Here is a 21,716-nt window from a genome sequence, read left to right as displayed (position 1 = left end):
CATGTATTGTTGTTAATGTCCCCGAATGTTTCGATGGGCCTCAATTCAGCATTGTACTTTTTTGTAGATGCCAGCTCATCCCCGTTGTTGACTGCCGCAGAGCATTGATCCCACGTTCGTTTGCGTTCGTTTATACTGGACTTGCCATTGGAAATCGCTTGACTACCGCAGTCCTCTAGACGGCTGTTCCAACTACGATAGCTGCGCACATGCATTTGCTGCTTCAAGGCATCACTCCGCCAGTTTCCGAGGTCGTTTGTAGACTGAGCCATGATGGGGTCTGTGGATTTCCAACTCGCTTGAGTGAAATTGCTCAATTTTCGAAATTCTGCTCGCTAGCTACACCAACACACTGCAACAACTGTTATGCTCTCAAATGCATTCAGAACTCAACTGATGTGCAGAAGTTAACTCTGTTAGTTTATATGGGGTGGTGAGTTATTCCATTCCCTTCGAATGTATTCGAGAAGGTACGGGAAAGGTAAAGAAGGAACGAGAAGGAGGGGAAAGATGATGAAAAGAATACTCCAGAAAGATGGTGGTTGATCCGATTCGTGAAAGATTGATATGCATATTTTTTATGGTCGTCGAAATATGCGACATAGACAGCACGAATTTGTTACTTTATTTATTACTGAAAAAAAAAATATGTCAATCAATTGAATTGCTACATTCAGTTTGATATATTGATAATGATTTTTGCCTTCGTTACCAGCATGTAAACGATGTAACAAATTGTAATGAACAATTTCAGACAATATTCTGATTTTTATAATTATATATATTTAAAATCCGGTAACAGCTACAGCATGAAGAGTTCTGGAATTGTGAAGTAATATGATATATAGGGTCTTGTACCATTTGGGCAGGTGTATCTATTTTGGACACTTGCCGCTATAACTAAGTCAATTTCAAACCGATTGATTTTAAATTTTGTATAGAGTTAGGCACGTACAGTATTTAACCCTGAACAAAAATTCAAATCAATCGATTTGAAATTGACTTAGTCATAGCGGCAAGTGCCCAAAATAGGTACACCTGCCCAAATGGTACAATACCCTAACTGTATTAGATTAGAATGCAAGCTTATTGAAATAGCCTATTGGAAAATTTCCAAGACTGCAAGTTTGCTTCAATTTTAAAATTGCCTAATAATTGAATATCCAATCATTACTTTCTTTTCTGTTAAATTAGCAATCGCAAATATTCTAAAAATCAATTTCATTAGCAATAAAATAAATAAATCCAGAAACCCTTCATTTTGTCTCGCGATACTCTATCAAAGAAATATTCGGTTGAGTAACTATTGCATAGCAATACTGGAAGAGTTGAGAGTTGGAAAACTCTCGCAGCTTGTAGTCTCATCTCTTCATCCGAGTACGATCATGAGTTGATCGTAAACTTTCGAACATATTCGCCTGCATTCGCGCCAATGATCAGAATCGGTTCGTTCTCCCAAACGTGCTTTCGTATACAACCGCAAAGCACTATTGTTTAAACCCTTATAAAATGCGCTACCAATTTCCTCGTACAATCAGTTGATAGCAAACCCTCTCGAAGTCAGTGTTCAGTGCTAGTGCGTAACCCTTCAATCGAAAGTCAGTGAAAGTTTCTTCGTCCGTGTGTTCAGAACCAAGTGTAACCCGTGCCAAGATGTCGATCGTTCCGATTATGTTCCGCGACTGGTGGGATGACCACTGGGACACCCCGCTGCGCCAATCTCGGATTCTGGATCAACACTTCGGCACTGGCATTAGCTCAGACGATCTGCTGACGGCCATCACGAGCGCGGCCGCTGCTCAATCGGCCATTCACAACCAACTGCGGCGTCCTATCTACAATCGTCCCTGGCGCCATTCCGGTATCGCTGCCCGGCAGGACAACGGTTCGACGATTCACGCCGACAAGGACAAGTTCCAAATCAATTTGGACGTACAGCAGTTCAGCCCAACGGAAATTTCGGTGAAGGCCTCCGATAACAGCATTATCATCGAAGGGAAACACGACGAGAAGCAGGACGATCATGGATACATCTCCCGGCACTTCATTCGGCGCTACACCATTCCACCGGGACACGACGCCAACCAGATCAAGTCGTCGATTTCTTCGGACGGCATCTTGTCGATTTCGGCTCCGAAGAGGGCGATTACCGATGCGGAAGGCCATAAATCGATTCCGATCACTCAGACCGGTCAACCGATGAAGAGGATCGGGGCCGATCACGAAAAGAAGGAGAGCATCGCCCACAAGTGAAGTGGTGGGCGAGATTTTACTGTTTCACTGTTTGCACGGTCAGGACCCTTTGTTCGCACAGTACTTGTTATTTTTAACTGAATAAATGATATCTGTTTGTGATTGAATGTTTGTGAGAAAATGGTGGTTTTCATTCCGATATCCATAAGTCTAAAATCGTTGGTATCCTTTCCAAGTCCGCCATTTGGTTTTTCCACTTCGATTCTAACTAATTGACAAATGGAGTAAGAATGGCTTAACTGTTAAAACAACAAAGATAATTGCTGAAGCGTGAAAAGTAAGTATAATATTTAAAGTATCTTTGATAAGATTGATGAGAATTTTGGTAAAATTTCTGTAGTGAATCAAGTATTGCTGTCGACGAAAGTTGTTTGCAGACACCGCATCGTAGTTATCCCATGTTAATAGGGATTCTCATAGAACATGGGACCACTATGCTGCACACGGGAGATAATATGCTTGCAGAGATATCATTAGCAATTTTCTGGCAAGCAATTGTGTTATTTTATGTAACTGGTGTACAGTAAGTATAGAATATGTCACAAAATTGAAGTTTATAATTGTAAAGCTTTTCAATAAAAATGACAGTGCTTATGAAATGTTCGAAATGATCTTAAGCAAATTGTTATACTTTTGTCAACCTAGCAAAAATCGACACTGATATTTCATTTGGGCCTAACTGACATTTTCGAGATCACTTCATCGACCCTCTCTTTGTGTTATCACAGAATGTGTATTAAGTTTTGCAGATTTTTTGGTTGAAATGCGAAGAAGACGACTGCATGTTGCTATAAAAACAAAAAGAATAATGGTAACAAAAAGAATAATGGAATTAGCAAAAGAGAGAACCGACGAAGAGAAATCGATTAAGTCAGTTATGCCCTTATGAAAAATCATTGTCGAAATGTATCTACGAATGCTTCCCAGGCCATTTTGACTACAAGATAACAGATTTTTCGGTACCACTTAGAACAAAACTCAATTTATTACTGACAAAACTTGCAAGAATTGTACAAGTATGTATGGACGACTTTTGTGGAATCCTAACTGTATGTCTTTCCGTTCAATAGTTATGATTTTTTAAAGTGTAGAAAAGCCTGAAATTACCAAATTGACTTGAAGCACATCGAAATCTTTATCAATCTAGCTGAAAGTTTGACCAGAAGTTCATTTAGGCATGAGAATTATGATATTTACTTGACCAGTGGGATTCGAGACATTTTCTTAAATGTGAACATGTCTACTGTACAGAGATAATAAGAAGTCGAATGAACCATGATTGATGTAGGTAGTAGAATCCAATTTGGAAATCCTGCCTTTACCTTGGCACTTTGATGTATTTGCTTTGTCAAAAGCTTTGCGTTTTGATAGAGCTAGAAAATTTAACTTACAAAACTGTGGAAAGTTCTGGACTTCCTATGTAGTGATTTGGAAGTGATAACAAGTCTAAATTTTACCGGAGAAACAGCATTTTTGACAAATTTCACATATTTTTTGTAACTTTAGGGCAAACGTATTCTTTTCATAATGTTTACGTTTTCAATTTGTGCTAAATTCAAAAAAAATAAACGATTCTGCCTGTAATGTTCAAAAATCAGAAATTTGCGTTTTTCAACAAAAGCGAAATTTGGTGTATTACATGAAAAGCTCATTTAGAAACAATTTTTTATTGATTTTATCACCATCACGTAGTCTCTGAATAGATTGACTGTTACTACTTACTAATAAAAAAGCTGCAGTAGTCGGGGATTTCATGCGTTTCTACCAGTAACCACGACACCATCAAACGCTTCATGAATCTACTGCCAATCATCCCAGAATAAAATAAAAAGCATGTTTCAACTGGCTTGAACAACCAACAAGTAAAGCTATTATTTTAAGTCTGAGTTTTATTGAATTTACATAATTCGCATTGGAGAGTCACAAAGACCAATCTATAAAGTTTTGAGAATAATTATTATCATTAGCTTTTTATTATGGGGAAATTCAACCAGAGACTGGATCATCCCCGTTTAGCAAATAATTCAAATATTGTTCATTCACTAAACGTGTAATATCTCAGCTTTTAGACAAGATATTATAAATCTTTTTTTTTAGGAAAATTACGAATACGAAGATAAAACTTTCATGGTTGACAATAGAACATGTATGTTGTTTAAGAAATTTTGATGAAAAATGCACAAAAAAGGTTCTGCCGTCAATACAAACACAAAATTTCAACACCCAATTCCCTTCAAGACTGCCTGCAAGAGCGTAGCCAGCTTTTCGGTCAGGGTGGAACAAGCACCCTTAACAAATTTGTACCTACTAGCTTTTATAACTAAACGCAGCACGATGAAATCGAATAAAATAACATTACATTCTAAAAGCAGTATTTAACCCTTCAGAAGTCATGCTGTTGTATTTTGTACAATACGTTGAAAAAACCTCGCCTGTTCTACACAAATCAACGTGGTGCTGTTAGCGGTGGACAATTTATGGAAGATTTAAGATTTTAGGATTACTCGGGCATTGTTTCTTTTGGACCTAAGAATTTTTTTAATGATATCTACAAAACATTCATTAGAAATTGTAGCTTAACTCTTTTGGGAATTACCAACTCTTTTGAGGACTAATCTAGAATTTTCTTTATGATTTCCTTAAACAATGTTTTCCAATAGAACATGATGGAAACCCGTCCGAAGATTTTTTTTTTTCAAATGTCTACATAATGTCTTCCATGATTAAGTGGAGCTCCTACAGTACTTAATAATCCAGTTTGTAAATGCTTATTGGTAATCTTGGAATGTCCTGGACCTTTATTCCTCTAAGAATAAACCTTGAGTTGAATTGTTCCGAGTACATCTTTGTCGAAATCTCCTAAAGATTGTTTGCATATACTCATCTCAGAGCATAATCCTATAAATAGAAATATCAATTGACGTTTTCTCAGGGATCCTTGGAAGAATTTTCGGAAGTATTCTCATGAAAGCCTTGAAACTATCACCCTCGAGTTATTCCTGTGAGAATTGAAGAATTTTGCTGCAGGTATTCCCGGAGAACTCTAAAATAATTGAATTTTTGAATAGATCCTGAAGTTTATTCAAAAAGAAATGTCTGGAGGAATTTAGGAAGGAATTACAAGAAAAATTCTTGGTGCATTCCCTTAAGAAATTCTTGGAGAAATGCCTGGAAGAATTTCGAAAGATTCTTTCCTGGGTGAATTCCTAAAGGATTCCTTGGAGAAATGTCTGAAAGCACTTTTAGCATGGAAGTTCTTATATGTTTAAAGTAAGTCACAGTGACTTCTACGCAACCAGAATCGGTACCGTAAGTGACTCTTTTGTGGCATGTGTGTTGCTTGGAAGAATCATTGGAGGACTTGTTGTTTTGCTTATTGTAAGAATTTCTAATGGAATTCCTGAGACAACTTCTCAAGAAACTGCTGGAGGGTTTCTTGAAAGAATCCCTGGATAATTTCCTGGTTCCTGTATGCATCCTTTTTAAATTATGTTTCAATACTAGTCGCTGGAGGAATTCCGCCAGAAATTCTTGAAGTAATTAAAAAAAATCATCAGGTAATCTTGGAAACATTCTTGGGTACATGCCTGAAACAAATGATTAAGGATTTTTGAAATTTCTGAAGGAACTCGGTAATGAATTTCTGAAGAGAAATTAAGAGGAATTTCTGAAGAAATCACTTCAGATATTCCTGGAGGAATCCCTGGAAGAATTCCCGGAGGAATTTCTGAAAGATAAATTCTTGGACCCAGCAGGAATTCCTGGAGAACTTGCTGGGAAAATTCTTGGATAAATACTTGTAGAAATCCCTGGAAGAATTACTGGATAAATCTCCAGAGAAATTGTGGGAGGAATTCCTGGAAAAATTTCTCAAATAAAATCAGGAAGGAATCCCTAGATTTTTTTCAGAAGAAATCTCTTGAGGAATTCCCAGAGGAAATCCCAGACAAATTTCTGAAGAAATCCTTGGAGGAATTCTTAGAGAAATTCCTGGTGGAATCTCTAGAGAAAATCCTGAAGGAATGCCTGGAGGAACTTCTGAACAAATTTCTGGTGTAATCCCTGGCGAAATTCCTGGAGTAATTCTTGGATGAGACCCAACAGGAATACCTGGAGAAATTCTTGGATAAATTCTAGGAGCAATCCCTGGAAGAAATCCTGGAGAAATCTCCAGAGGCTTGAAGATGTTTCTAAAAAAAAACCGTGAGTAGTTCCAGGAGGATTTTCTGGAAGAATCTCTGGAGGAATTCCTGGAGGAATCATCGAAGAATTTCCTGGAAGAATCTCTGGTGAACCCCTGGAGAAATTCGTGGAGAAATCTCTTGGGGAAACCCTGAAGCAATCCTTGGAGGAATATCTGGAGGAATTCATGGGACATGCTTGGAGGAATCCCTGAAAAAATCTCTGAGGACATCCCTAGAGGATTTCCGGGAGAAATTCTTGGAGAAATTGCTGACATAATTTCTTAAAGATGTTCAGGAGCAATTCCAGGAAAATTCATATTCCTGAAGGAATTCTTGAAGAAATGCCTGAGGTAATTACTGGAGGGGTTCCTAGACAGTATTTCATAGAAAATTGCTGCAGGCATTCCTGGATGAATCTCTAGGAAAATTCTTGAAAGAATTACTGGATGAATGTCTGGAGGAATCTGAAGAGGAATTCTGGGAGATTTCTATTTATATTTCTATACTAGCTGTACCCGGCAAACTTTGTCTTGCCTACTGCGTTTTTTGACGTTTCTAGTTTCTAGCCAATACCAAGTCCCCGGTCACAAAACGTATGGAAGATCAATTTTCAAAAACTCTCAATTTTGCCATGTTTTTTGACGCATAAACCTTCCTTGGGTGAAAATTAACAGAACAAAACTTAGACGACCAAAATTGGATCTTTCTTTCGCAAGTCCCACGTATGCCACTGCATTTATATATATATATTATATTTATATATATATATATATATATATATATATATATATATATATATATATATATATATATATATATATATATATATATATATATATATATATATATATATATATATATATATATATATAGATTTTAATTAATAAATATATAGATTTCTGGAGAATTTCTGGAGGAATCCCTGGATAAAAATTGTGGAGAAATCCCTGAAGCAATTCCTGGTTGGAAGAATTCCTGGAGGAATGCCTGGAGGAATCACTAAAAAATCCTGAAGATATTCCTGTCGAGTTTCCTGGAACAATTTCTGCAGAAAGCCCTAGAGAATTTCGTGGAAGAATCCTTGGAGGAATTTCCGGAGGATTTCCTGGGAAAAACTCTGGAGGATTTCCAGAAGGAATCTTTGAAGGATTTCCTAGAGGAATCCCTGGATAAAATCGTGAAGAAATCCCTGAAGCAATTCCTGGAAATATTCCTGGAATAATCCCTGAAAAAATCCTGAAGGTATTCCCGAAAAATCTCCTGGAAGAGTTTCTGATGGTTGTCCAGGAGTAATTCCTGGATGAATTTTCGAAGAAATTCATGGTGTAGTTCCTGGAGAAATTCTTGGATGAAATCCTGGAGGAATGCTTGGAGGTAATCCTGTGGAAATTGCTGGAAAAATCCCTGAAGAAATTCCTGGATGAATCTCTAGAGGAATTCATGAAACAATTACTGGAAGAATTTCTGGAGCATTCTCTAGATTACCTCTGGGAGAAATTTCTGTAGCAATCCCTTGAGAATTCCTGTAGGAATCTCTAGAGAAATTTCTGAAGGAATCCCTGGAAAAATCCTCGAAGGAATTACTGATCGAATCCCTGGAAAAAATCGTGGGGAAATCCCTGAAGAAGTTCCTGGAGGAATTCATAGTGGAATTCCTGGTAGAATTCCTGCAGCATGTCCCGGAGGAAATTCTGGAAAAAATTCTGGAGGAATCCCTGGAAAATCCAGGACGAATTTCTGAAGGAATCCTTGAAGGATTTCTTGCGGAAATTCCTGGATGAATTTCTGACAGAATTTATGAAGCAATTCCCAGATTAATTCCTGGTTAAATTCTTGGAGATATCCCTGAAGAAATTCCTGGGATTATTTCTGGAGGAACTCCTCGAAGAGACCCTGGAAAAATTCCTGGATGAAATCCTGGAGGAGTCCCTGAAGCAATTCCTGGAGGAGTCCCTGAAGCAATTCCTGGAGGAATAAATGAAGGAATAGCAGGAGGAATCTCTGGAACAATTCCTGGAGAAATCTTTGCAAGAATTCAAGGAGGAACCCTTGGAAGAACTTCTGGATTAATTCCTGGAAGAATGCCTAGGAATGTTTGGAGTAATTCTTGGAGGAATCCCTGATGTAATTCCTGGAGAAATCTTTGGAGGAATTATAGTAGGAATCTCCGGAAAAATTCATGGAGGAATCCCTTGAAGAATTCCTGAATGAGTTCATGGGGAATTCCTGGAAAGAATTCTGGAGGAGTCCCTGAAGCAATTCCTGGAGGAATATTTAGAGGAATAACTGCAGGAATTGCTGAAAGAATTCATGGAGAAATCTCTGCAAGAATCCAAGGAAGAATCCCTGGAAGAATTTTTAGAGGAATTCATGAAAGAAGTCCTGTAGGGACGTCTTGGAGGGATGCCTAGAGGATACCCTAGAGAAATGCCTGTAGCTATTCCTGAGGGAAACACTTGAGGAACTCCTGGAGAAATCTCCGAAGAATTCCTAGAGGAATTTCTGGCGGAATATCTGGAGGAATTCCTGGGGTAATTTTTAGAGAAATCCCTACAAGAACTCCCAGAGGAATTCCGGGAAGAATTTCTGGTTGATTTCTTGAGAAAATTTTTGGAGGAATCTCCTAAGAAATTCGTAGGAGAATACCAGGAGTAATTCCCGACAGATGGAACTCTTTGAGAAATTCTTAAGGAATCCTTAGCAGTGTTGGTAAAAACTCAAAATCTCAAATCTCATGCTTGAGTTGTTTCACGCGCGATTCTTGACTCACGAAACTCACCGCCGAAAAAATCGTGCGTGAGTTGACTCGCGATTTCACTCATTGCGTTATTTCTTGGTGTCCTTATTATTTACATCGAAGTTTTTAGGAATATATGATAGAGCAAAGGCAAACCTATCGTACAACAACATTGGATGTCGTTCAAATTGATTTGGATTCGTTTTACAAGCGAACGAGATTTCGGCGCTTGACTCGTGAGAGCGAGATTTTGCGTGAGAATCTCGCGCGCGAGAAAATGATTCAGAATCGCACGCAAGTTTGCAAGAGCGGTTCATGAGTGTGCTTTGAGTGTGATTTTACCAACACTGATCCTTAGAAGAGTTCGTAGAGGAATCTCTGTAGCAGTTCCTGAAGAAATCCCTAGAGGAATTCCTGAAGAAACTACAGAAAGAATCCCGGAAGCAATTTCAAGAGGAATTCCTAAGGGAATATCTAAACAGTTCGCGGAGGAAGAAATAAATAAATTCCTGGAGGAATTTCTTAGAGAATACAAGGAAGAATTCCTGAAGGAATCCTAAGAGAGTTTCAGGGGGGAATTTTTAAAATCAGTTGTGCCAGAAAGAATCACAGAAGGAATTCCCGAGTGTGAAGTCCTGGCGAAATTCTTGGAGGAATCCCTGGAGGTATACTAGAGGAATGCCTGCACGGATTCCCGGAAGAATCTCTGGAGAATCTCTTGGAGAAATCTCTAGAAGAATTCCTGGAAGAATATCTGGAAGAATTCCTAGAGACATATCTAGAGGCATTTCTGTAGGAACCCCTGGATGAATTTTTAGGAGCATCCCTATAGCAATTTTCAAATGAATAATTTGTGGAGGAATCCCTGTAGAAACTTCTGAAGTAATCCCAGGAAGAATTCCTGAAGAAATCGCACATGCAATTCTTGGAGAAATCCTGAAGGAATCCTAAGATTCTGGTGCGGGCGTTCCTCCAGAGATAAATCGGAAATGGCTTCAGATTTTTTTTTTTCAGGAATCGCTCCAGAATCGAAAACTTCTTCTAGGATTTTTTTTTTTACTGAGGCACTCCGTTCGATGAAACCATTAGAATAACCAGTAGCCCGCCCCTTATTTTGCGAAATTTGGAAATATAATAAGTTCGTTGATGGAAAATGATCATTTTAGCTAAGAAATGATCGTGGTAAAATTTGAAGTCCGTATCTCAAGGCTAAGTGGTCCCTCAAGGGGCCTAAAGTTGTCAAAAATGGTATGGGACCAGAAAAACATGACATTTTTTTTTCGACGAAATACGCTATTCTAATAAAACCGGTGATTTTAGGACCCTGAAGGGCCAAAAATGTGCTTAGAATTGCGATATCTCTACTAGTTCTTATGTCAAAAAAAAATTTCATGTTTTTTTGGCCCCATACCATTTTTGACAACATTAGGCCCCTTGAGGAACCACTTAGCCTTGAGATACGGACTTCAAATTTTGACACGATCATTTCTAAGCTAAAACGATCATTTTCCACTAACGAACTTATAACATTTCCAATTTTTGCAAAATAAGGGACGGCCTAATGTCCAACCAACTATGATTTACTCGCTGCGTGCACATTATTAGAAGGGTACGCTGGGAATGTTTCTCAAATAAATTGGTGACTAAAGCAGCACATTTTAGAACTAATTGTTTTATTCTTAAAATTCCTGAGTCGTAGACTTTGAAATTATATATGTTTTCTATGCATAGCAACTTATTTAGTTTTTGGCAAAGTTTAGGAACGAGTCAAAGTAAATGTCACTGTTGAAAAGCAACCAGATTGTAAGTTGAGGTAGCGTTATAATGATGTGGCGACAGACCTCAAAAATGCTTATTTTCCGTTTTCAACCGCCTTCTTTTCGGCATCCTTCAGCTGCTTCGCCGGCTGTCCGGTTTGAACAATCGGAATCGCCTTCGGTCCTTCCGGCGCGGGCAATGCTTTCTTCGGAGCAGTAACCGTCAGAATGCCATCCGACGAGAGCGACGAGACAATTTGGTTGGCATCGTGTCCTTCCGGCAGCATGTAGCGACGCACAAATTGTCTGGAGATGAATCCATGTTCGTCCTTTTTCTCCTCGTGTTTGCCTTCTACAATAACGCTGTTGTCCGTAGCCTTGACCGAGATTTCCTCCGGTGCAAACTGCTGCACATCGAGGTTAATTTGGAACTTGTCGTCGGCAAGCTTGACCGTTGATCCTGAATCCTGACGGGCAGCGAAACTTGAATTGCGCCAAGGTCTGTTGTAACGTGAACGTCTTTGATTCTGCAATGCCGACTGAGCAGCAGCTGCCGAGGTGAGAGCCGTTAGCAAATCGTCAGCGCTGATTCCACTGCCAAACTGCTGATCCAGAAGTTGGGATGTTCGAAGGGGAGTATCCCAGCAGTCATCCCACCAATCACGGAACACAATCGGAATTAGCGACATTTTTCCTTGGATGCACTGATAACTTGTTCACTGAATTATTTTTTTCCACTGTTTGAATGTATCACTTTACGTTTACTTGTAGGTAGGTGTGTATAAACCACGTATCCGTTTGCGTATTTCTAGTTGAACTGATACTGAGGCGCATGAATCCTCCGCCTTTTATATTATTGCTCACGGTGCTGAGAGTCATTATCACAGTTTTGTGAATATTCATGAAGTTACCAGAAAAATCCAGTCCAGTCAAACTTGATGGTGAACATAAATGAACAATGAACATTCTAGCACTCTCTTGAATGAAACTTTGATTCGAATAGATTTCTGAGTTACATTCAAACAGATATCATGAATGAATCATTGAGGCCTAATAGGCTAGGGGAACTGGATTGGATGAATTGACCGTAAGAGACAAAATAGGTCTTCATATAAAAAAAATGCGTAAAGTGACAGATGCTTCATCCTCATTCACGCTAAGTGAACCAGTTCCTCTAGCCTATTGTATTTTATATGTTTTTTACACCAATGTTCGTGTGTGAGGTTTGTACTATCACTTATAATTTGAGGAAGGTAGTATGAATGTACCAGTATTCTTCAAAAATATTATTTAAAAAATCTTATGTAGCTCTACCAGCATATCTTCTGGAATGTTCTCGATGCTTACAGATAGGTCCGTTACAAATCATACTGACCTATCCCAACGACCCTATTACAGTATCAATTAGAGATTACCTGCAGCACAAACACAATGTTATTTGTTTCATACCAAGCAATCTTTTACCCACGCCTAGTTCATTCTTGAAATTTATTCGAATATTCGAGCAACACCCAGAGGCATCGCAGCGAATGAACTGGAACTGCTCACAAATATATAAAATGCTGCTGACACTCTCTGTTTAATATCAGTATCATTCAAAATTGAGAGACATACGCATCGTGAAGAGTGCTAAAATCCAAACGGATTTTCATTCAAGCAAACAACTAAAGTCGTAAAATCCAGACATAAAGTTCGAACCCAAATCAGTTATCAATCAGTATAAAACATCATAGAGATGGCTCTTGTTCCTATTTTGCTCCGTGACTTATTCGATGACTATTTGGAAGACAACCACCGACCAGCTCGTTTCCTGAGCAAACGATCGGCCAGATCCGATCTCTTTCCGGAGGATATCCTGCTCGCATTGGAAGATGCGTTACCAAGACGGTGCAGACGGAAACGCTGTTGGCGTCAATCGAGCTCCAGCGAAGACAACCGGGATGAAATCGTTGCTAAGAAAGTGGCTGACGAGTTTAAAGTCAACATCAACGTCGATGAATACAAACCGGATGAAATCTCAGTGAAAGCCACGGGTGAATTCGTCACTGTAGAAGGCAAACACGAAGACAAGAATGACGAAAATGGATATGTGTTGAGGCATTTCATTCGCCGATATCAACTGCCAGAAGGATACGACAGTGAAAAAATTGCATCGACGTTGTCCTCGGATGGGGTTCTTACAATTACAGCACCAAAATTAGCGCTCCCTGAACCACAAAAGGAGCGAGCTATTCCAGTGGAAAAGGTATCAAAATCGAAGGAACTATCAGACAAACCACATTCTAACATTGAGCAAGCAGCTACATTAGAAGATTTAGAAGAATAATGTACTTGTTTACTGTATGCAAAAGACTTGGATAAGTTTCCTCTATTTATTTAATTTTCATAGTTAAGCTAAGTTTCCAGTTCCCAAGTAGAGCGCTCAAGTAAAATTCCTCCTTTTTCCGTAAGTAATTTTGACATTTGTTTAACCGACAGCATTTTTACGAAACGATGCTGTAAGAAGGATGTGAAGAAAAGGGCACTGCATACGGCGGTTGCTAGATAAATTGTTCGTTGTTCGTGTGGCGTTTCGTGACCTTGTTGTTTACGATTTGGACTTAGAGAAATTTTGTTCGTTTCCTCAGGAAGTGTGATTGAAATTTAAATTTAATTTTTGCGCGCGTATGGGGAAAATCCGAGTGAGATTTCAACGCCACGGTGTCAAAATCTCGATTTATATCGAACTTTCATGTACCTCGGATTTTTCTTCGGAAATTGTTAGTATTTGGGCTATATACCTATTCATAATCGGAAGACGAGAAAATATTTCATCGGTGAAAAATTTCCCATACATTTTGTATGGGACGTTTTTTGGTTAAAATCAGTATTTAATTAATTTTAGTATGGAAAATAGCCAAAAACCGGGGGGAGCGACACTAGTTTTGCCAAGCCGAAAAACCCCCAAAAAAGTCGAAAAAACCCGGTAAAACCTGCAAAACTTTTGCGGGTTTTAGCGACTTTTTTGGGCTTTTTTCAGCTTTTTTTGGGGTTTTTTGGCTTGGCAAAACTAGTGTCGCTCCCCCTGCCAAAAACTTAGATAAATCAAAATTTCCCCGATGGAATATTTTAAAACTTTCCAATTATAAAGTATAGCCAAAATGCTGACTTTCTGTGAAGAAAGATCCGAGGTACATGGAAGTTCGATAATAATCGAAATTTTGACACCGTGCAACGGAGTTCCAAGGGAAATGCTAATGAGAGACGCTGGGATTCTGAGGGAACTTTTAATGGGTGTGTGAAGAATTAGCCTAAGTTAAAATTCACAAATAAAAAGAAATTAAAAAAAAACTTTTAATGGTATTACAGCGAGAACTATGGTTGGATACTAATTATAAATTCTGCAATATTGGAGTTCGGACTACGGTGGGAGGAATTCGGCTGGGACTCTGACGGTTACCTTGTGGAGTTTTAGATGAAATACGAGGTAGGACAAAGCTTCACGGAAAATTTAATGAAGAACCACGAGAGATTCATTGTGATGAATCTTTTGGCATTCCGTACAAAGGTTTTTCTTTTGGGTTTCACAGAAAGTCCTCTTGAATTTCTTCCAGATGTTCCACCGAAAAATCCACCTGAAGTTCGCAGGGGATTCTTATAAAATGTCTCTGAGATTTCATTAGAAGTTCTACAAAAAATCCCTCCGTTAGTTTCTTCTAATTCAGGATTTATTTATTTTGTTTTTTTTTTATTTTGGGATCTTCTAGGAGTTCCTCCAGGGTTTTCTCCAGAGGTGTTTTCTAAGATTCTACCAGGAGTTTTTTCGAACTATTCTACAATAATTTCATCCGGGATTTCTTAAGTATTTTTTATCTGGGGTTCACTCAGATATTTATTCGGAGATTGCCGCAGGAATTCCTTCCGGGATCATTTCAGGAATTCCTTCTAGGATTTCTATAGGAATTCATTCTTTGATTCGTCCTGGAGTTCTTTCAGTGATTCTTCCAAGATTTCTTTCTAAGATACAACTTTTTGAGATTCATCTAGGTTTGCTCTGGACGTTTCTCATGTGAATCCTCAAAGAATTCCTTTTGTAATTCCTCTAGCTTCTTCCGGGATTCCTCCAGGAACTCCTTCTAGGTTTCCTCTAAGAGTAAATTTATGGGTTCCTCTCATAGTTTCTTCTGGTATTTTTCCAGGATTTTCTTCTAAGATTGCACCAGGGGTGGCATCAGGGACCTCTCCAGAAATTTTACCCGGGGTATCTTCCGGGAATTTTCAAAAGTTCTTTCCGGAATTTCTTCAGAACTTCCAGACTCCTGGAAAATAAGCCAAGGTTCTTCCAGGAGTTCCTTCTAAGATTTGTCCAATAATTTATCCAGAATATCCTTCCGGGATTCTTCCAAGAAATTCTACTGGGATTTCTTGCAGATTACATAATTTGGAATTCATTCTGGAAGTTTCTAAAATTTTGCTCATGGAAATACTCCAGAAGTTTTTTTTATTCTTTATGGAAGTACTCCAAGACTTGCTCTTGAGTTCCTTATAAAATTCCTCCAACAGCTTCTTAAGGAATATCACCAGCAGTTTTGCAGGGAATATCTACACGAGCGATTTCAGAGATTCCTTCAATAGTTTCTTCCCAGATAAAAATCTGAAGACATTCCAAAAGGTTCTGGAGAAATCATAAAAAAAAAACTCGTGAAAGAATCCCTGAAAGAACTTCTAGAATAATTTCATATGAATCTTCTGGAGGAATCTCGGAAGAAATTTCTAGAGAATTCCATGAAGAAAACTCTGAAGGAATCCCGTATGGAGTTACAGGAGTAATCCTGGAGAGAACTCCTGGAAGTTCTGAACAAATCCTAAACAAATTGCTGGAATAATATCTGAGGGAACTCCCTTAGGTATCCCAGAAAGAACTCCTGGAGCAATCCTGAATTAATTTCGAGAGAGATCTAGGATGGAATTTCTGGAGGAATCCCAAGCAGAAATTCTGAGGGAATCCCAGAGCAATTCTCGTAGGGATCTCGGAACGAATTATTGGAATTCAGAAAGATTTCATAATAAAATGGTAAATGACTAATTTTTTACCAGGAATAGTGTATTACGTAAAGCTAATACTATACAAGTTTCATCAAAATCGGTTGAATATTGGTGGAGATATCGTTGAAACAAGAATTTTGCCATTTGAGAAGTTTCTTCACCGTTATAGCTCTAGATTCAAAAATACTGAACCGATTTCAATCAAAACTGATCTGCATGTAAAGTATACATGTAGAAATATTGTGTAAAAATTTCATTCAATTTGATCTAGCCGTAATAAAGTTATAGCCGTATATGTGGCACAAAGTCACAATAATCAAAAATGTTTTTTTTTGTATCGTGACATTCACACAGTTATAACTTGAAAAGTTTTCAAGCAATTTGGCTAAGAACAGTTTTTATAATGGTTTTACAGTTTCAAATGCTAATAAAAATCGGAACAGTCATGACAGTTGTACAAACAAAATAGTACACACGGAATAAAATGGTTAAAATGTACCTAAAATATGCCTTGAAGTGATTTGAGTTTTGAATACTAGAAAAACGTATTGAACCGATTTTAAGATTTTTTTACCAGTTTATTGATACTCTGTTAAGAACTTCGAGTCAAATTTTCAGACGTCTTGACGAGTTACATCAAAATTATAGCCTTTACAATTTTTAAAACGGATGAAAAAATTTGCTAAAATCTTATTTTATGATATTAACAATATCTGCGCCAATACCAAACTGAATTAGTTGTCATTGTTATATGGTATTAGCTACACATTATATATTATTCCTGATCAAACAAATATTTGATTTTGTGAACGCAATCAAAAGCTATACATTATTTTCTGTGTCCAAATTTCATCGAAAATAGTCTTTACTTCTCATGGTTCTAGTGCACCATAGAACATTTTATTCATCAAACGAAATGAAATGATTATGATGCAACAGTTTTTAGAATCATTGTCTCCTCATCAGCTAAACTCAAATGCTATTTACTTTTTTCAATACTCGAACTATTTATAAACAATTCAGTTTTGGGGTGTCTTTATAAATTTTTAAACTACGTAACGGCAAATTATTCAACCTCAAGAAATTCAATCTCGTGTTCAGATGCAGCCATGCTGAGGGACGACGGAGCACACATTATAGAGCGACACGGCTAAATACTAATGCACACTGTGAACGCGCAGGCGCGAAAGAAGAAACACAAAGAAAGAGAAATGTCCCTTTTACTCACGGAATAATACATCGACATATTATTCCGTACGGAAAATCAACAACATGACTGACAGCATCGCATAACAGTGCCATCTGTTGGCAAATCTTTCTGGCTGTGAATTACTTATCAACTGCGAACGCCTAAGTAATTTTGATTGCAAAAGTTTTACGTGAGCATTACTTGTCCTATCCTTTTACACAGTACTTATCAGGTGGAAACCAGCCATTAATTGTATACTTGATTATAAGCTTTTAGATCGATGATACATAATACATAAACTCAAACATTAGCTTATATCGCGATAAATTAATCCGAAATCCACAATAAAAACTATTCCTCTGCATCCAAACTTTGGCTTATATTTACAGTTATTTTTATAAAAAAAATCGCAGTATAACATGTTCACTTTATCTTATCGTAAGCTTCTTTCTCTACAAGCGATTAAAAGGAAAATTCTGCTCTAATTTTATTCAATGTGTTATTGTGAGTTTCATTGGCCACTGGTTTCGAAGGTCGATTCGACACCCTATTTCAAATGCTCTTTTCTACGAACCTTATGAGTATCTCCTTGCTGCCACTTTTGAACAAACTACCTCATTTTTTTATGTGACCTTCTGCTGTCATCATTGAAAAAAGAAAGAGTGTGAAGATGCACGCGAGAAAATCCGTTCTGATAAACGTGCACAAACAAACGCAAATATGAGAACAGGCAAATATACACCGTGAACTAGAAATCCTTGACTAGAACTACCTCCAGCTGTCAATATGGGCGTTCTAGAGACCGTGACATCTAGTTCACGGTGTACATTTCTTATTGTTGTTATCGTTGCTATGCATAGCTCCCGCTTGTTCCCGTTACCGTGACTAAGGGTGCACGTATATCGGAACGGATTTTTTTTTGCGTGTGAAATGTGAGTGAGGCAGCAAAAAACCACGTGTCACTTGTGACACATTCGACTGTGAAACCAGGTGTGAAGGCATAAACGAACGATTTTTGAGATTGTTCGAGGGGCGACCGTTCCAAACCGTCATGTTCTATTAGGGAATACCCGCACAATAAATGGAGCATAATCCCCCAAAACGGTTGTTTTTTATAAAATAAAAATGAAGCAGTCTTTACGAAGACTATTAGGTTGAGGTCTATGGTCATAACAAATAATATTTCAAGTAGAAGTTCACGTATGATATCGTAATAATATTGTGTAGAGACACAATTCACAAGAGTGGCATTGCGTTGTGAAGACACTTTGGGTGATTCTTGCTGAAACCAGGCCGCCATTATCTCGTGTGGGATTTCAAATTGTCCTTGCTTATGCTCAAGGGGCCGAAAAGATAACAAAAATGGTTTTTTTTTTTTCCCTTTATTAACGACATTTTACACCAAGGGGTGCATTCATGTCCTAATATACTTTGAAAAACTACGTATAAACAATTCTACTTAATTACGATTTCATCAATTCGGCAATGCGTTTCTCTTGTTTCCTTGTGCGTTTCCTCAGTTTAACAAACCAAGCGTCGACGTCATCATATGATGGATCTGGGCCGGAGTCTGAATCGCTGTCGTCATGTGATACAATTTCGTCTTCCTTCTTGTCGGTTTCTCGATTACCCTCTATCGGCTCAGCTGCTGTCGTTTGACGATCGTGTTCAATCCCACGCGTGACTTGTTTTTTCCTCGGCGGCGATTTTACGGACGATGCGACAGTACTGCTCACGGAACGCTTTTTCTGTTGATCTTGCTGTTGATCCAATTCGCTTGTAACATCCATCTGGTTGTCAGCCTCATTGTGTGCGATCGGTGGCTGTTGGTTGACTGTGTGCCCCCCTTTGTCATCGGAGCACTTTTTACCGGGATGTGCTTTGCGCTGACACTGGCGACAGGTAGCAATTTGTGAACGGTAGGTAACCGTCGTGATGTGATCCGATATTCGAACGAAAGACGGCACATGCTTGGCGAGCTCGATCCTCACCACACGAACGCCGTTTGGAACTCCGGGAAAGAACTTTTTCCAAAGTTCTCGCGCTACTGACTTCACTTTTCCGTACTGCTGCATATGTTCAGCAACAACTGCATTCGGTACAGCGGGTGGAAGGTCGTGAATACGTACACTCCCGTTCAAAAGTTTGGGGTCACCCCCTCAAAAACATGTCATTTTTTTAGGCCCATATCTCCGCCAATTTGCGTCCGATTTCAAAACCCTAGGTTTCATTCAAAAGATAATAAGTCAAAGAAACTTTGAACATGATTTAAAAGAAAATTTTTCAAAAAAATTTGTATGTAAACTTAACCCAAAGTTGCCAAATTTTCTAAAAAATGAATATAAACTTACGGCAGTGTCGCTGGAAGTTGGGTCGACCAAATTTTAAGATGAGAGCGGTAATATGACCCATTTTCTATTAGCTTTCAACTGCTTTTTACAGAGCTTAGCTAAAAAATCTAGAAAAAAAGTTATTAAGTAAATTAATCCTTGATGTCATCGACCAAAAGTTTGGGGTCACCCCTCAAAATGATGTATCGGCCAAAAGTTTGGGGTCACTTTCGTAAAACATGGAAAAGTGATTTGGTGATATCTTCGTCATCTAAAGTTCAATTTTAATTATTTTTGGCTCATTTCAAAGATAATTAACTAAATTTACGTTTGATGTCTTCAACTTAACGTATTTAACGATTTTTGTATATAAAAATGTTATGTAAAGTTAGCACATTTTACCACGCTTCAAAAAATGAGGCAACTTTACGTTAAGTTTTAGTATGTAAATTTCAACAAATATGTGTGGTTCAATGTCTATGCAGTAAGTATCATTCATTTTGATTCAAATAAGCCAAGAAGAATTAAAATTGAATGAAAGATGACAAAGATATCAACAAATCACTTTTCCATGTTTTACGATAGTGACCCCAAACTTTTGGCCGATATAGCATTTTGAGGGGTGACCCCAAACTTTTGGTCGATGACATCAAGGATTAATTTACTTAATAACTTTTTTTCTAGATTTTTTAGCCAAGTTCTGTAAAGAGCAGTTGAAAGCTAATAGAAAATGGGTCATATTACCGCTCTCATCTTAAAATTTGGTCGACCCAACTTCCAGCGACACTGCCGTAAGTTTATATTCATTTTTTAGAAAATTTGGCAACTTTGGGTTAAGTTTACATACAAAATTTTTTGAAAAAGTTTCTTTTAAATCATGTTCAAAGTTTCTTTGACTTATTATCTTTTGAATGAAACCTAGGGTTTTGAAATCGGACGCAAATTGGCGGAGATATGGGCCTAAAAAAATGACATGTTTTTGAGGGGGTGACCCCAAACTTTTGAACGGGAGTGTACGTTAATTGCACTGTCCTCGATGTAAACGGGAATGTTGAAGCTCTTCTGCTCAGCAACAATCAACCCCCCCGTAATTTGACAGATGAGCTCAGTTTCGCGTACCTACTTGCAAATCGCAGATGTCGTTACTGTTCGTAAACAACGGGTCCATCCTTCACTGACGCAACAATTTTTGTCCATGCTAAAACATCTTTTTGTTTCGTGGTGAGTGGAAGCCAACAAGAGGCTAGCGTTTCGTATCAAAAGGACGTATTCAACAGAAGTGCAAAAACTAATGTTCATTAAATTGAAATTATTTTGATTTTTCTTTTTGTTGTAAAAAATGTAATAAAAACACATATTTAAACGGTCTTCCATATTAATTGGTGACTGTGCATGCTAGACCAAATCGAAGATCAAACTCGAAAAAAAAAAATCTGCAAATGATTATTTTTAACTTCTATTTTGGATTGGCCACCAGATATGTAGCTGTAAAATGTTAGCATAAGTAACCTAATTTATTACTTGCTGGTGCTTAATAACCGCGAACATGAGTTTCTTATTAATTTTATAAAAGCCGACTATTTTGCCTTTACTTGTTTTATAGATAAAATTTTCGCTTCTAGTAAACAAATTCATCATGCCGCACTTAATTTGCATTTACCTACCACAAAAAAAACGGAAACAACAAATGTTTAATGTTTTAATATTTTTTGTTCGGTTTGTTATCGTCGGTTTGCGTCCTTATCAAAAGTAGCGCTTGCCGCTTTGAATCTGACAGTACCACCCGGACCAAAATTTTTAGGTACGCTGACGTTGTTCGGCAGCTGTCAAATAGCTCCCGGGTTGGCAACAATTAAATGCTTGAGATGGTGGGCCGAAGCTAGCTTTTCCGCTGCTTCCAAACTACACATCTCGATGAGCACGCATTTACGGATGGTGTGTAGCTGAAGGTTCTTCACAGAACCTATGTCCAGCTTCAGTTTCTCATCGAGAAATTGTTTTATGATTCCCGCACTCGGTCGAACGGGAAGAACGCTCAAATCGACGACTAGTGTGTTTTTCCGTATAGCATTCATTGTTCACAACTAACAATGCTGCTTTACCACGTATCGAGTACGAGAGTCTGCTCTGCGGCAAAAGACGTCCGAACAGATCAGACGATGACTGACAACTGACGAAAATGGTGATGTTTCATCAAATTGCACCTAATTTATCGCGAAATATTCCCTCCATACAAGAAAG

The 21,716-nt window shown here is 38.1% G+C and overlaps 3 protein-coding genes across 3 annotated transcripts; 2 read left to right on the top strand and 1 right to left on the bottom strand.

Annotated features, from left to right (window-relative positions):
• The first annotated feature begins 1,514 nt into the window (after nt 1-1,514).
• Nucleotides 1,515-2,374, top strand: LOC109422434 (protein lethal(2)essential for life). Its single transcript, XM_019697227.3, has one exon. It carries the CDS (start codon nt 1,654-1,656, stop codon nt 2,251-2,253), a length of 600 nt encoding a protein of 199 aa, XP_019552772.2. The 5' UTR covers nt 1,515-1,653; the 3' UTR covers nt 2,254-2,374.
• Nucleotides 2,375-10,829: 8,455 nt separating this feature from the next.
• Nucleotides 10,830-11,755, bottom strand: LOC109422446 (protein lethal(2)essential for life-like). The gene has a single exon (XM_019697236.3). The coding sequence runs from the start codon at nt 11,618-11,620 to the stop codon at nt 11,027-11,029; it is 594 nt and encodes a 197-aa protein (XP_019552781.2). The 5' UTR covers nt 11,621-11,755; the 3' UTR covers nt 10,830-11,026.
• Nucleotides 11,756-12,532: 777 nt separating this feature from the next.
• Nucleotides 12,533-13,741, top strand: LOC109422456 (protein lethal(2)essential for life-like). Its single transcript, XM_019697244.3, has one exon. The coding sequence runs from the start codon at nt 12,667-12,669 to the stop codon at nt 13,255-13,257; it is 591 nt and encodes a 196-aa protein (XP_019552789.3). The 5' UTR covers nt 12,533-12,666; the 3' UTR covers nt 13,258-13,741.
• The last annotated feature ends 7,975 nt before the right edge of the window (nt 13,742-21,716 follow it).

This window comes from Aedes albopictus, chromosome 2, assembly GCF_035046485.1.
Source record: "Aedes albopictus strain Foshan chromosome 2, AalbF5, whole genome shotgun sequence".
Lineage (NCBI taxonomy): Eukaryota > Metazoa > Arthropoda > Insecta > Diptera > Culicidae > Aedes > Aedes albopictus.
This window is presented reverse-complemented; position numbering and strand designations above follow the sequence as displayed.

Excerpts from the sequence above, each read along its gene's own strand:
- LOC109422456 (XM_019697244.3), top strand. The coding sequence starts at position 12,667 with ATGGCTCTTGTTCCTATTTTGCTCCGTGACTTATTCGATGACTATTTG.
- LOC109422446 (XM_019697236.3), bottom strand. The coding sequence starts at position 11,620 with ATGTCGCTAATTCCGATTGTGTTCCGTGATTGGTGGGATGACTGCTGG.
- LOC109422434 (XM_019697227.3), top strand. The coding sequence starts at position 1,654 with ATGTCGATCGTTCCGATTATGTTCCGCGACTGGTGGGATGACCACTGG.